Source organism: Abramis brama, assembly GCF_963993115.1.
Source record: "Abramis brama genome assembly, chromosome: 2".
Taxonomy (NCBI): domain Eukaryota; kingdom Metazoa; phylum Chordata; class Actinopteri; order Cypriniformes; family Leuciscidae; genus Abramis; species Abramis brama.
The window spans coordinates 38091756-38106087 of NC_139964.1; the positions used below are offsets into that span (position 1 = coordinate 38091756).

At 39.5% G+C, this 14332-nt stretch overlaps 1 protein-coding gene across 1 annotated transcript in view; it reads right to left on the bottom strand.

The window, feature by feature from the left end:
- Positions 1 to 14332, bottom strand: part of galntl6 (polypeptide N-acetylgalactosaminyltransferase like 6) — a 224590-nt gene that overhangs the window by 10605 nt on the left and 199653 nt on the right. Inside the window, exons 8-10 of the mRNA XM_084106776.1 lie at positions 3244 to 3361; positions 1183 to 1290; positions 627 to 848 (exon numbers count right to left, since the gene is read on the bottom strand). Of these exons, the coding sequence (XP_083962902.1) occupies positions 627 to 848; positions 1183 to 1290; positions 3244 to 3361 (448 nt within the window). The remainder of the gene's footprint in view (positions 1 to 626; positions 849 to 1182; positions 1291 to 3243; positions 3362 to 14332) is intronic.

Genomic DNA, 14332 nt, shown 5'->3' on the forward strand with positions numbered 1-14332 from the left:
ATTCATCAAATATTCCTGAAAAAAGTATCAGAGTTTCCAAAAAATATGAAGCAGCACAACTGTTTCCAACTTTGATAATAATAATAAATGTTTTTTGAGCACCAAATCAGCATTATAATGATTTCTGAAGGATCATGTGATACTGAAGACTGGAGTAATGATGCTGAAAGTTCAGCTTTGCCATCACAGGAATAAATTACATTTTGAGATATGTTTAAAAAGATTTTAAATTGTAATAATATTTCACAATATTTCTGCTTTTACTATATTTTTGATCAAATGCATGCAGCCTTGAAATACTTCTTTCAAAAACATTATTGTCCCCAAGGACTTTCCCAGAATGCTCTCATTTGCTATAATTCTTTTAATGAAGAAAGTTTATAAGATGGAAAAGTGTTCTTGCTTATTTCTGTTCTTGTTTGACTATTGAAATTTCTCTATTGTTTACCTTTGTTGAATTCTTTAAAATGTATGCCACTTCCTGTCATTCCCGTTCAAATTCCAATTCAACATCACTGTGTGGCTAATTCCAAGTCATGAATCAAAAGATTAAAGCCAATGATTAAATTCTGCATTTCCCTCAACCCTGGTATCTTCACAATTTTATTGTGGCATTGTTCACCCACCTCTCCCCAGGCAGCTGGCGGTGGCTCCACAGGTGGGTAATATTTAGGCAGGTCCCAGGCCACAGTGTTCATGTACCATTTGAAGTCTTTACATTTGAGGTGTTTGCGGAGCTCCTTCTGAGCGGTAATATCGCCGGTGGAGAGGTGGCGGTACTCGGGCCGGCGCTGATAGATGTACTCTGTGTACTCATCCATCCATGTCTCTGCCACTCGTTTCAGATTCTGTGAGGATTAATATATATATATATATATACACTGTCCGTCCATCCATCCACCCACCCACCCATCCATCCATCCATCCATCCATCATCTTTTTCGTTAATCATGTCATATAATACAAGTGTCCATATGCTAATTAGTCACATTTGCTATACACTGTTTAGAGCAGAGTGATGTTCTCTCCCTACAAATTGTATTTTATCATGTGTACAGAATATGAATAAGAGCATCTCAGGAACATTGTGAATCTAGAGCACTATAAACTAGCAGAATCGGGCCACTGTTGAGAAACACTCAATCCTTTCTCATTTGGAAGGATAGTGGAAGTTCTACTCACTCTTGCCAGGCTGGTCCCTGAAGGCACCTTGTAGGGGACGTACTTCCTGTAGATGTGGCCCACCCTCGAACAAGGTACATCATACATGCTGCCTCCGCACATCCACACCTGAAAAAGCACATACGCACACACACACTCAAACATTTATACTACATCACAGTATATACAGAGTTTTTTTTCCATCCTGCATTCTCTTAGACAGTCGAAAAAAACTCAGAAAGCCTCATGCATCACATCCTTGTGAGCTCCAGGGAATATGTGGACAGACTAGCTAGAAATACTGCTACGCTTCCACATCGAACCAGAAACAAGCAACGTCCTCGCCATAGGCTCCAATTACAGATCGACTGGCGCATTCACTGAAGGAAAGAAGTAGAGTTTTCCAACTGCCTCATGCTTGTGTCTCTACTTTTCCTCTTTAAACCAAAAGAAAAGAAAGATAAAGAAAAAAGCAGGGTGTTCAATATGCTTCCCTTCCCGTCTCTCTCTTTCTGTTCTACTAAGGCCAAGACTTTGAAGTGCCTGTCCGTATCGAGTATTGGCTCAGGCATGGTTGAGTTTGGACTCGGCCAGGGCCAATGACACACAGAGGGAGGTGAGAAAGCGGAGGGGAGGGGGGCTTCAAGTCGGACGAGTTGAGTCTGATGGTTTCTCTCTATTCCTCGGTCACCCGTTGAGCCCGAGAGAGCTGTCTGCAGATATCAAACCGCACAGACCTATCTCTCCTGCCAGGCGGCGGGTTAGCGGTCAAGCTAACTTCACAGACCCATCGTTATGGGGAGAGAATCGTTCTAAACATCAATGCTACAAAGTGAGCGAGAAAAAGCCCCTGCAGATCCCTCATTTGAGGATAAACGAGGGAGCCATGTAACAAATGAAGTTTTAGGAATAATTTTCACATTTTTTTCACAGCCTCTTTTATCATAAAGCATGGAGGAAGGCAGCCATGGCAAGACTTTAGATATTAAGATGACTTGAATTGCATTTAGAAAGCTGCCTACATCGAACAGATGGATGAAACTTGGACAGAGTGTGGCAGGCAACCAATCAATGGGATGACGCCAAGCCTAATCAGCCTCGGCTTTTATTTTAGTTTGTAGTTGCACATTGGATTCTGAGGGAGACACTGTATTACAATACCAGCTATCTTTAAGTTTTCAAATGGAGAGTTGTTTGGCATGTTACTACCATATGTCAAGGTCAACCAGACAACTTTATGACAAATAGCAACAGACAAATAGGCTGTGCATAAAAAGGAAATAATGATAAAAATTCTCTCAAACAGGCGGTTTAGCCTCTAAACTATTTTTGCGGTTGCCATGGTTACTAGAGAGGTGCAGAGGATGGTGTTCCAATAACAAAGTTCAGTGCCAGCACAAGTGAGAGTCTAATGAAAAAGAGTGGGGTGGCAGGTATGTCAGAACTGATAAATAGAACACTTCCTCACATCCATCGGCACCAGTTTTGGCCCCGCTAATCAAAACCGAATCACTTCAGAGCCACAGCCAATCACTGGATCACACAATCTAATTAGTTTCACTAGTCTAGCCAGTCTAAACACATACACATACACACAAACACAAACGTGCACAGACTCACAGCTCCGCTATCTGCACCGCCTTATTTTGGCCGACTCGTGTGCGTTTGGCTCTGAGGCTTCAGTTAGTAACACAGTGAAGAAAATAACCTCTGCCGCCCAATCTCATTTTGGCTTTATTGTTGAAAAGAATGAGAAAAGACTGTCTAGACAGACAGACAGAGCACTTCACATTAAGTGGGAGAAAAATAAATCTGGTATAGCTATAGTTAGAGGTTCGCAATGGATCAGGGGCGATGAGCTATTGGATGTGGTTTTGGAGTATGTGTCTTGGAATCCATTTTAAGGCCTGGATTGCACAAAGCATTGGAGTGAGACACTGTCTTGTGTGAGCCTTATTGTGTTCTGTTAGATTATTTTGGTCTGAAAGGCCAACAACAAGATGCAGCCTTGGAAATGTCTATGAAAATGGATGTATTATTTGTGAATTGCGTACAGGAATCAATGCAGAGGCTTTAACTCACCTTGAAGGATATTTCAAACTGCTCGCCTCCCCAGATCTCAAGGCCTGTGTCATATCCTCCCAGCTCCCAGAACCACTGTCGGTTTACAGCAAACAAGCCTCCAGCCATCACAGGAGACCTGCGGGAAGCGGAAAGACCAACATGCTCAGCCATGTCTTAAGACTTCATTCTGCTTTTTTTGGAAGAAGTTTTAATGGAACCTGAAGGGCAATGTGCAGGAAGAACCACAAATTAAGGTCAAATAACCCCTGGAGAAACTCTGTGAGCATCAGGAAGTAAAAGTCACTTAATATGAATTCAGTGCATTCAATACAATTCTTATGATGAATCACTTGTGTTATAGTATTTCTCACTTGCAAGTGGCTTTGGGTTAAGTTGAATAAACCAATGTAAATGTAAGGGGAAAAATCTATTGATGAGTAGGTGGATATACTTGGGCTTGCATTACTTACTTTTATTAGTGAACTGGTCATACAGCAAAGTAGTCGATTAGTCAGCAGGTCAATGTTTTACCATATGTACATGACTCACAATAAGCTGTGCAGCTTCTAAAGCAAACTGCACAGATAAAGAGTTTATGAGTGGAGTGCCAGATTCATGCTGCTTGCATTGACATAAAAAAAAAAAAAACTGCCCACAGTTTGGTTTTAGTTCATACCAGTCTTGTGGCGACATCTAATTTGTTTTAGAACAAAAGAATTTAATCTTTTATGTGAATACGTTAACCATTTTTAATGTCGGCAAGTACTTTTTATATGGACACAAAACACTCCGGGTTTATTATTATTTGTTTTTCATTTAGCTAATTCCAAATATATTTGTCCATTGTGGGTTATTATACAAAATTAATGACACACAACTATGCTGAGGTGAAGTTTGAGAAAAGCAGGGTTGAGTGACATCTGAATCGAGAGTGCCTTTTAAAATAATAAAATAACCCATTTGCATTTGAATTTAATTTGAATTGAGGTAGAGAACAGGATGCAGATTTGTAATTTGAATGTAAAGGATTAGAATAAAATAAATAGAGAGCATGAGCATTCCATTTAACTTTTTTATTTAATTAGCAAAGCCTTTGAAGCCTTGTTTAAAAGTTTTGGAAAAAAAAGTTTTTAAATATCTTAAGCCTTATAGAGAAAGATATATAGGTAGATATATTATCAAAAGCAGATAATATAACACATGGAATCACCATAGTATGAATTAATAAGCTCATTTTACTTTCATGCATCTCTTCAGGCTTCCGTGTTTTGAAAGGTGAATCATAATCTACATCTGCAAACAGTCCCTGATGGTAGAATCAGACATAAGCCGAAAGCTGAATTCTGCTTACTGACATGATCAGGCTCATGGTCCAGTCAAGATCACTTATGCGAAAAACTTTGAGATTTATTAGCCAATTCAAGTCAGATCAAAATGAGAGAGGATTAAACATGCAGATGAGTTGCTGTTATCCTCATTGTGCTATTTTCATTCATTCTTATTGTGCTTCCAAAACTTGTATTCAGTGGTTTTATCACATTTATACTTTTGGGCTTACGCCTGCCAATGAGGTTTGAGATGGGATACTGATGGATTTAATGGATCTCTCCATTTGTTCAGTAATGTTTGAATCCCGAGACTTGGCTAAAGCAGTCATGAAGCGGTACAAAGTGTCTGTTGGTAAGTAGTGCAATCTTTTAATAGAGCATGTGGGATGAAATATGGTAATGCATGGGCTGGAATGACAGCATGTTTTGTGATTATGGTTATGCATATACTGCACTTGCACATTGCACAGACGACAGAGAGCCCTGAGATGAGAGAGGATTTGTGGTGGATTTATTTATTCCGTATTCTGAGCATGGGGGGAGGGGGAGGGGGGTGATCATCTAAAGCTGAGATGATCTGGGCAGACACTTTCCGTTGGTGGTTGTGATGCGGGTGGCAGGCCTCATTCACAGTCAGTGAAATTGACAAAAGTATTTATTAACAAGTTTGCCTCTTGAATTGTTCTCTTTGAATTGTTTGTATGAATTTAAAAAAAGTATATTGCCTATATACTGATGTTTATACAAAAGCCAAATACTGATGATGTAGGAATGATGGGTATCTTTTGTCTCAATATGCCCAGAGAAATCTAAAAAGACCAGTCTCATGAATTATTACGAGTTATTACCAAAAAATAGACCTACATAGTGTAGAATTTTCAAAAGTTTGACACTAAAGATTTTTAAATGTTTTTCAAAGAAGTATCATATGCTCACCAAGGCTGCATTTATTTGATTAAAAATACAATAAAAACAGTAATATTGTGAAATATGATTATAATTTAAAAGAACTACACTAGTCTTCTGTAATTTGCAGTTGTGGTGGTTAAAAAAACATTTCTAATTATTATCAATGTTGAAACAGTTGTGCTGCTTAGCATTTTTGTTGAACCTGTAAACCAATTTATCAGGATTATTTGTTCAAAAGAACAGAATGTTTTGTTACATTATTAATGTCTTTGCTGTCATTTTAATTAATTAAATACATCCTTGCTAAATAAAAGTGTTTATTTCTTCCCAAAAAATTATTTGTTCACTTCATGAAGCTATTTTATAGGAATGATTTAAGGCCAGATTTACTAACTTTTGGGGCCCTTTTTTAACATTCTAAGCACATGGTCTAAATCGCACGGCGCAAGTGCACCTAGGGCATGTCCAAATCCACTTTTGCTAGTTTGATGACGGGAAAAAAGGTTGGCACACCCGACGCATGGTCTAAAAGAGTTGTCCCTATTATCTTAATGAGTAATGGGTGTGTTTTGGGCGTAATGTGCAATAAACCAATCAGAGTCTCAGCTCCCATTCCCTTTAAAAGCCAGTTGTGCTCGTGCCATGGCTTTTGCCATGGCCATAGATATTTACATCACTATTCACAATTTGTAAGCAGAAAAACTAAACGCTTCTCTAGCGAGGAAACGGATCTGCTCATGCGCGAGGTTAAAGCACGCAAGCAGACCACCTACAGGACAAAGTGTATGCGCGTTGTGGACCCGCCTATAGGCGCATATTACTAACGCGCTCTTTAAATAACAAAAAAAAGTATATTTCTGTTGCCTCAAAATAGCAACGCGCCAACAATACGCCTGAACACACCTTGTTTTCAGACCAGCACGCCCATGGGCGCACAAATGGGCTACTACTGTCAGGATACTGTCAGGATTAAAAACTACTGTCAGGATTTACTAAAGACACGCAGTGAAAAATTAGCACTGAAAAGCTGTGGACAGGTTTTTTTTTTTTGGTGGGAATATCAGTCTCATATATTTCCTATTAAAAATAAATAAATAATGATGTGAAAGCCAAGTAGATGCCTAGTGGAAACCTCATTGTCAGCATTTAACAAGAATGAAAATTGCAAAGTGCTGTTGGTTTCAATGTCCTCTGGGAACTGGACTTAAGCTAAGCGGGGCCAAAATATTATGGATGGTTGAAAGTGAGAGAAAAGAGAGGAGAATGAACGAGAATGAGCAAGAGAGCAGAGACAAAGAGGCAAGCCATAAACAATAATTGAAGGAATGGGTTTGTGTAAAGACGGCCAAAGTAGATGAGCAGCAATGCGCCAAAATCAATTTACTCTCACGTAATACTCTCTGGCCTGCTTCCTTCCGATTTAATAAGGTGCTGAAATATAACAGTCTACTCAATTAAGGCAGCTAATGGAAGAACAAGCACTCTACTGGAGAAATGATCATGTTGGATTTTTCCCCTCCACCGTCAATAACAGCAGCTCCAGCAGATATTGTGGCTTGGTGGAACATGCACTCCTGGAATGGACATTTGTGTCTTGGCTGTTGCAGACGATGGACTGTGTGGGTGCTTAGCCAGCTCATTGGCTGTGGGGTCTGCCGATGGTTTATTTGATCAGCTGGGCACCCAGCTAGGAGACTCAGGCAGAAAGAAATAGAATCACTTAGACATCCGGTGAAGCAAGAATCAGCGATGGGGATGAATGGAGAGACCGATCAACAGGCTACGGGGAGCTTTGACGACTTGACAAGTTTCTTTGACGACTCTAGCCACAGCTAGGGCTCTTGATTGTATTTGCACGCTCTCGTCTCCCAGTGCGTTCATGCATGCACAATGACACGGTCCATTTAGGATTTGTCTGTTTTTCAACATTCGGTCTCTTATTCAGACGCAGAGGAGGGAGCTGATTACTTCAGGGGGCCACTCGCGTGGTGAGCTTGCCATGTGAGGTAAATATAAGGATGTAGGAACAGCTGCCGGTGGCCGTATTGATTGGCTATTTAGGCACTGATCTGAGGGGAGAGTGTGGGTCGATGTTGTGGAGTGTCAGTGTGTGTGACGGAAAGGCAGGTGAATGGAGCAGAGAAACCTCTCAACAGGAATGTTCTGCACCAGTGAAGCATACCACCAGGTCAAATACCTCACTACAGAGGAGGAGAGAGATAAAGGGAGAGAGAGAGGGGGGGGGGGGCACTCCTGGATATAGACCACCTAGCTAAGTGTAAATCTAACAAGCGGAGCACAGAGCGGAGCTGTTTGATTTTGCCTAGAGCAAGGAGGGATTTTATTACGGAAAGTCAGAATGTTGTGTGTTCTCTCACTTTAAGATCGCTCTGATACATGGCAGCACAACATGTTGACAGACCGTAATGCAATGGCATGTCTGAAAGTAGCCACCATGTTTTAAAAAAGGTTATTAGGACTATTAGAAGTCTGAAAGAAATACGAAAATACTAATATAACTTATATTAGTTTAATCACAAAAATTTAAATCAAACTTTACTAAATCAAAAATGATATGTATAATCAGAAAGACACACATTTGCTCATTATGAGTGAATGTGATAATTTATTGTGGAGAAAATAAAATATGAAGTGTTCCTTTAAAGATATACTGTAGTTCACCCCAAAAAATAAAAATAAAGTGCCCCTTATGTAATTTTAAAAGTTCCTAATTATGTTTGGGAGGACTAGGTTTACATGCATCCAAGGTCAAAAACCACTTTAATTTTCTCATAACTTACATTGCACATCACCTCATTTCTCAAAGAGATCTGAAAACAGTTAGTTTGCAAATTCAGCCTCTCTAAAAACCCCTTTCCTCGAGCCTACTCTGCTCTGGTCAGAAGGCCTTGTCTGTTGTGATTGGTCTACCACTTTCAGAATGTGTCAGAAATGAAACGCCCATTACCCTATTTGAATTTCAGCTCTGGAGGCTTCCTCATCACTTTATACACAGTGATATGAACAGATTGCTTCAGTTTATCTGTATCAATTCAAGTGCAAGTCCTCATCCTTTGAAAGTGCATGCAAAGTGGATTTGGGGCACTGAAAACAGCATATTCTTGACATTTCGACAACACAAACCAAACACTCTTCCAGGCAGCTACAACTAGTGTTTGAGGGTGGGTCAAAGTTAACCAATGAAGCCAATGAAGACCATAGGTTGGCATTATGCAAATTTGTTACAATGATATGTAGGTTTATGAAATTACAAGTAGCTGATGACTTGCTTTGGCAGTTCAGAATCGATTCTCTCTTTTAGGAGACAATAACCTTATTTATCTTGCACTTTGATCTTTAAAACTTTGCAGACATTTAACATTCACAAACAGCAAAAAAAAAAAAAAAAACATAATAGGGGCACTTTAACATCGTTCCAAACCTGTATGACTTATTTTCTTCTGCAGAACACGAAAGAAGATATTTTGAAGAATGTTTGTTAAAAAATAAATAATAAAAAAACACGTTCGGTTACCTTTGACTTTCATTGAATGGAATAGAATTATTTTTTATTATTTTAGTTAACTTTTAATTTTACATTACACATATAATATACTTTAAATATACTTTTACAATTTAATTTTACATGTGAAAAATATAAATCTTGAATCTGCTTAATGCTTTATGAAGTTAGGAAATAGTGTAAAGGCAAGAAAATGAATCACTCTCTTCTCTCAGATGTGTGGAAATATTATATTAAAAAATTGTCATAAAATCATACAAATCTAGGAATCAAATAATGTCAACTGATACATCTTGCGCCCAGATATGACATTTAAAACAGTGAGCGAGAAATGGAAAACTCAGAGTGGAGTCGGAGTGGAGTGATTACAGAATGCTTTGAGCAAGGGTTGGAATATTGCTGTTACTCTACATCTCTCCAAACAGTAGGTGCAAAACACCTTTCCGTCTGTATGTACTATGTAGGACATTCTGGGGCAGCTTTCTCTCCAGGTCTTGAGGGACTCAGTGGGGTCTCGACCTCTCAGCCCTGTTTCACACTTATTAGCATTCATCACCTTCTCAACCACAGCACACTGGCCACTTCAATACTGCTCTCATTTCTATTACCATTCAGTACTGACCTATATTCACAAGCACATGCTGCACACACACACGCACTCACGCACAAACACACGCAACACACACAACACACACACACACACACACACACACACACAGAGAGAGAGAGAGAGAGAGAGAGAGAGAGAGAGAGAGAGAGAGAGAGAGAGAGAGAGAGAGAAAGAGAGAGAGAGAATGGCTCCCTGAGGACATGCGTGCCCTGTGTTGACAAGTGGGGTCTGGGTGGTCTGCTTATTCCACTGAGGCTAATATAAAGCAACACTAAGGGCTAATTGTTGCAGGTGATTCTGTAATGTTTTGTGACTAGGCTCATTTTAGATTAATTTTCATTATTCCTCAATACCCTAAACTCTGGAAACAGACCTCAGGGGAGAGAGAGGGAGAGAGAGAGAGAGAGAGAGAGAGAGGGAGAGGTATTTACAAATAGAGTTACAATGATGTTTGCTTTCTTGAATTAATTATTCTGAGAGAAAGAGACGAAGAGACGAAGGAGTTTGTGCATTGTATTCTAGCTAAATGTGCTGTCAGTCAGTGTGGCTCCATGTGTATGTTCTCTGCGGATGGGCTCTAAGTTAAAGGATCTCTATGCTTTGTGCTCTTACTAATATAAATAATCATTTGTTCAGGCTGGTTGGACAGCCCTTCAGAGCAGGCCCCTAAGAGCAGCCGGCATCGATCCTCGTCTCTCACGACAAAGGATGTGCAAAACAACACAGTTTTGGGAACATTTAACAATAAGCTTCAATTTGTTAACATAGAGGATTCAGTCTCACAGACTAACAATGAGCAACAATGTTTACAGGTTAATCAATCAATTAGATAAGTTAATTCTTAATATACTACTTGTTCATTGTTAATTTATAATACATTAATTACTTTTCATTTACACAACTTTAAATCTTGAAATGTATTAATACATGTAGAAATGAACCAATATTATTAAACGATTTATAAGTATTGTTCATTGTTATTTCATGACACCTAATGTATTTACCAAATGATGAGTTGGTTGACTGAATGACTAGTTGACTAATTGTTCCCAAGGAGTCCCTGCCAATTAATAAATTATATTTTAAAATACATTAAAAAAGAAGACAGTTATTTTAAATCATAATACTACTTCTCAGTATTACTGTTTTTACTGTATTTTTTACATTGGGTTTGACTGGGCTGCAGCCCATGGGCCTCGCCCAGTAGGAGGCACCGCTTTTAACCGTTTACATTTGTTTGATTTGTTTATTTATGACAGTCAGAAATGATTTACCGTATTTTCATGCAAGTGAGGGCTATAAACAGTCAGCCAGGCCTAATAGCCTCCAACTGTGAGATTATAACTGTGCCGTTATAATCAAACGGCATAAACTGGTATTTATCATGATTTCACATAGAAAAAGGACACACATATTAAATCTGCTCTGATTTATTTGTGATCACATGGCTACTTTAAACAGCTCCATTAAGGCTTTTAGCCCAAAAGAGCACACATTTAGAAAGATACTGATAAATTGATAAATTGTATGGAGAATTATAATTTCTGGTCATTTTCCATTAAGTTTTGAATGCTCTCTCCTGTCTTCATGGCATCACACTATAGTGGGACAGAAATGTCATAAAAATGATAACAATTTAATGAGTTCCTGTTTTTTATATTTATAACATAAGCCTATGATATAGGAATTATCAATCAAGCGTGCTGTTTGTCCAAACATTTGATCGTGATTTTATACAACAGTTCAATAAACATAAAGTTACTGAGTTACTTATACACTACACATTCTGTTTTTGCTCCATCAAAGAAAATAAAACTAACAGCAGAACCGCTGCATCTCTGAGTATCACTCTGAGTTTTGTTAGTCAAAAAAAAAAAAAAAAATCTACGTATTTGAACAAATCAGATGAGTAAATGATTCAATTAGGCTACCCATTCATAAATGCAGTCCTTTGCTAAGTTAATGTATTAGCATTTTGAACGAATCTGTTGAATGAAAGATTCAACTCACTAACAATTCAAAGCATTTCTGACAGAAAAAGAAGAAAACAGGACATACTTTTTGCATTAGCTTCATTCTGGACATCACTTCTCTAAGCCCCCCTTTCCCTTTCAATCATGGAAAAAAATGCCAGCCTCACAGATGCCAATCACAATTTGCATTCAAGGCCTGAGCAACATAAATCCAATTAAGTTCTCCACAAATACAACATTTATGAAGCTTAAATGTCTTTGTGGAGCAAGGAGGACACAGACTGAGGAGCTCATCAGCTTTTCCTCTTTCTCTCTCTCTCATCATCCCTGCTGTCCCTGTGATTTCCATAAATATAAATCCACTATTTACTCCCTTCCCTGGCAAATTCAGCAGGAAGATTTCTATTCTCAGCAGAAAAGACCTCCATTTGGAAATGTCCAATCTTGCTTGAATGGAGGGGTGGGAGTGGAGCGAGTTCCGGCATAATCATCGTTCTCTGAATCCTATTGTGTGGCTGCGTATTAAATGGTTAAAGATTCACGAAACTGTGGGGGACTTAGAAGAGATTTCATTGGGAAATGATTTCCAATGTACTTCCTTGAAGTCAAGGTCAGAGTATGCATAAAGCGAAAGAGACACAGAAAGAGACAGAGAAGGTAAGACGGAGAAAGGATCGAGTCCATTGTCATCTATCATACTTTCCAGGAATCCCATTAGAAAACTTCATACATTTGCACATTTTTGTGAATTCAAGGTGTCATACACGCCAAGCAAGGGCATATGTGTGGAAGGCAAGACCGTGAATCACTACTAAACCATATGTGCACCATAAATACATTATTCATTTCCACCTTAGAGAAAGGCTGAAGATAGGGGACAATGTGACCCCATTATAGAAAGCCATCTCTAATGAATAAAGGGCCAATAAGGTCTGTAATATATGGAAATATGATTGTGTTGTTATCCTCGCCTGCCATTGACTGTGACCAGCCTGAGAGTCTTCTCATCCTAGCCAGAAGGGGGCGATGTGAGGACAAGGATTCAACTTTAGCTGGGAGTTCCGTGTAGGTCGCAATAGATTCACAGGCTGGGGTTATAATGTATTTTAATCCTGCAGCTAACGTATGTCACAAGGTAGCAAGGTGAATCATTCATTGCGCTTCCATTAACGCCAGTACGTTGGGTTTACTACTCTTTCTTCTTTTCTCAATCAATCAGAAAGAAGTCAGGGAAGAAAGCTCTGACTTCTCAGTGGATCAGTCATTGCACAAATGAGCTGTGATCCAGATAGAGGGCCCGCTTTCATCTTGTAACAGGCGGTAAGATCTATATTAAGGCTTCTTAGCTGCGTACGCTTCACACATGTGAATACGCCAGGCTAGGTTGCTCAGCCAGCAGTCGAGGCAAGAGGTAATAAAGTATTAAAATAAAAGGATGGGGGATTTCAAAAGCCAGAAGGATTCTGTTCCACGGTCGAGGGCGGCTTGCAGGAGAGGCTCATTACGTAGCCGTCTCGTCGCAAAGTCTTCCGCATCTCTCTTTCAGTGCCGATGTCTCACAGAGAGCAAAAAGCGTGCCTGGAGACTGAACGGATGCATTTTGTCTTCCCCTCCTATGCTTCTTCTTCACCCTTATAAAAATGCCTCAACCTCCTTCAGAAGTAAACTTAGCAAATTGGCGGAGGAGACGTCACCCCTCTAGCAACACGGCACTGACGGAGGAGTCTTAGCCCACGCGAGAGGCTTGAGTGCGCGACGAGAGAGCCGTCAGCTTAACTTTGGCTTGTTAACTGCTTTAGGCAGATGTTATGTACTGTAGGGAGACTTTTCACAAAGAATTTAAGAAGATGATAAACAGCATACAGGGGACTAGGACGGCCTGGTTACACCAGACAGAGTTAAACAGAACTGTTTGTGACAGTATACACATCGAATGGAAGGCAACAAATATCTGTTGTGGTTTGCAATATGTGTCAAAAAGCCCTGGGTCTGCAGAATGGATGGAATTTATAAACCCCACTAAAATGTTTGAGGGTTTGGTGCCACATTCATGAGTAATGTTTTTCAGCAAATATCTCTGCTGCCTTTCCTGTCAGTGAGTCAAAGAGAGTGAGTATGGGAGAGTACAGATACTGTATGCAGGTCAGAATAAAATGTGAGCCGGTGAGAGTTGTATTTTATTGGTATCATAGTGTGAAATAAAAACACTGGAAGTAAAGGCATTTATACGGTGGCAGAGAGAGCTCAACACGCTGCAATTGAAGAAAACACATGCAAATAGAAAAAACACCCGCAAATTAAGAAAACATCTTCATCAGTTTCACAACACATGTGTGCTCCAAATACTCACAACACAACCAAATACAGAAACGCTCTGCAAAAGATCACAACACAACCAAATACAGAAACGCGCTGCAAATAGGACAGAACACAACGGAAATGTTTCCAGGGAACCCAATAAGTGACGGACGGACGGCTGGGACGTGCTTATTGCTTGTGAGCTTTACCTATGCCCTACTCTCTTAAAAGGGCAGACGGCAGAGCCCTTGAATTGGGCACTTTGGAGGAGCGGGGCACTTGTGTTCCATTATGTTGATGAAGGGAGCAACGAAAGACAACGTAATTTCCTCATTATTTTCACCTGGGATGTTCCCATGACAACGCAGCGCGTGTCCATCAGCTGAACAGCTGTTCTTACCAGAAATATAGTATTATTGCTGTTAACATAACTGTTGCAAATAAATATACATTTTATACAACAAAG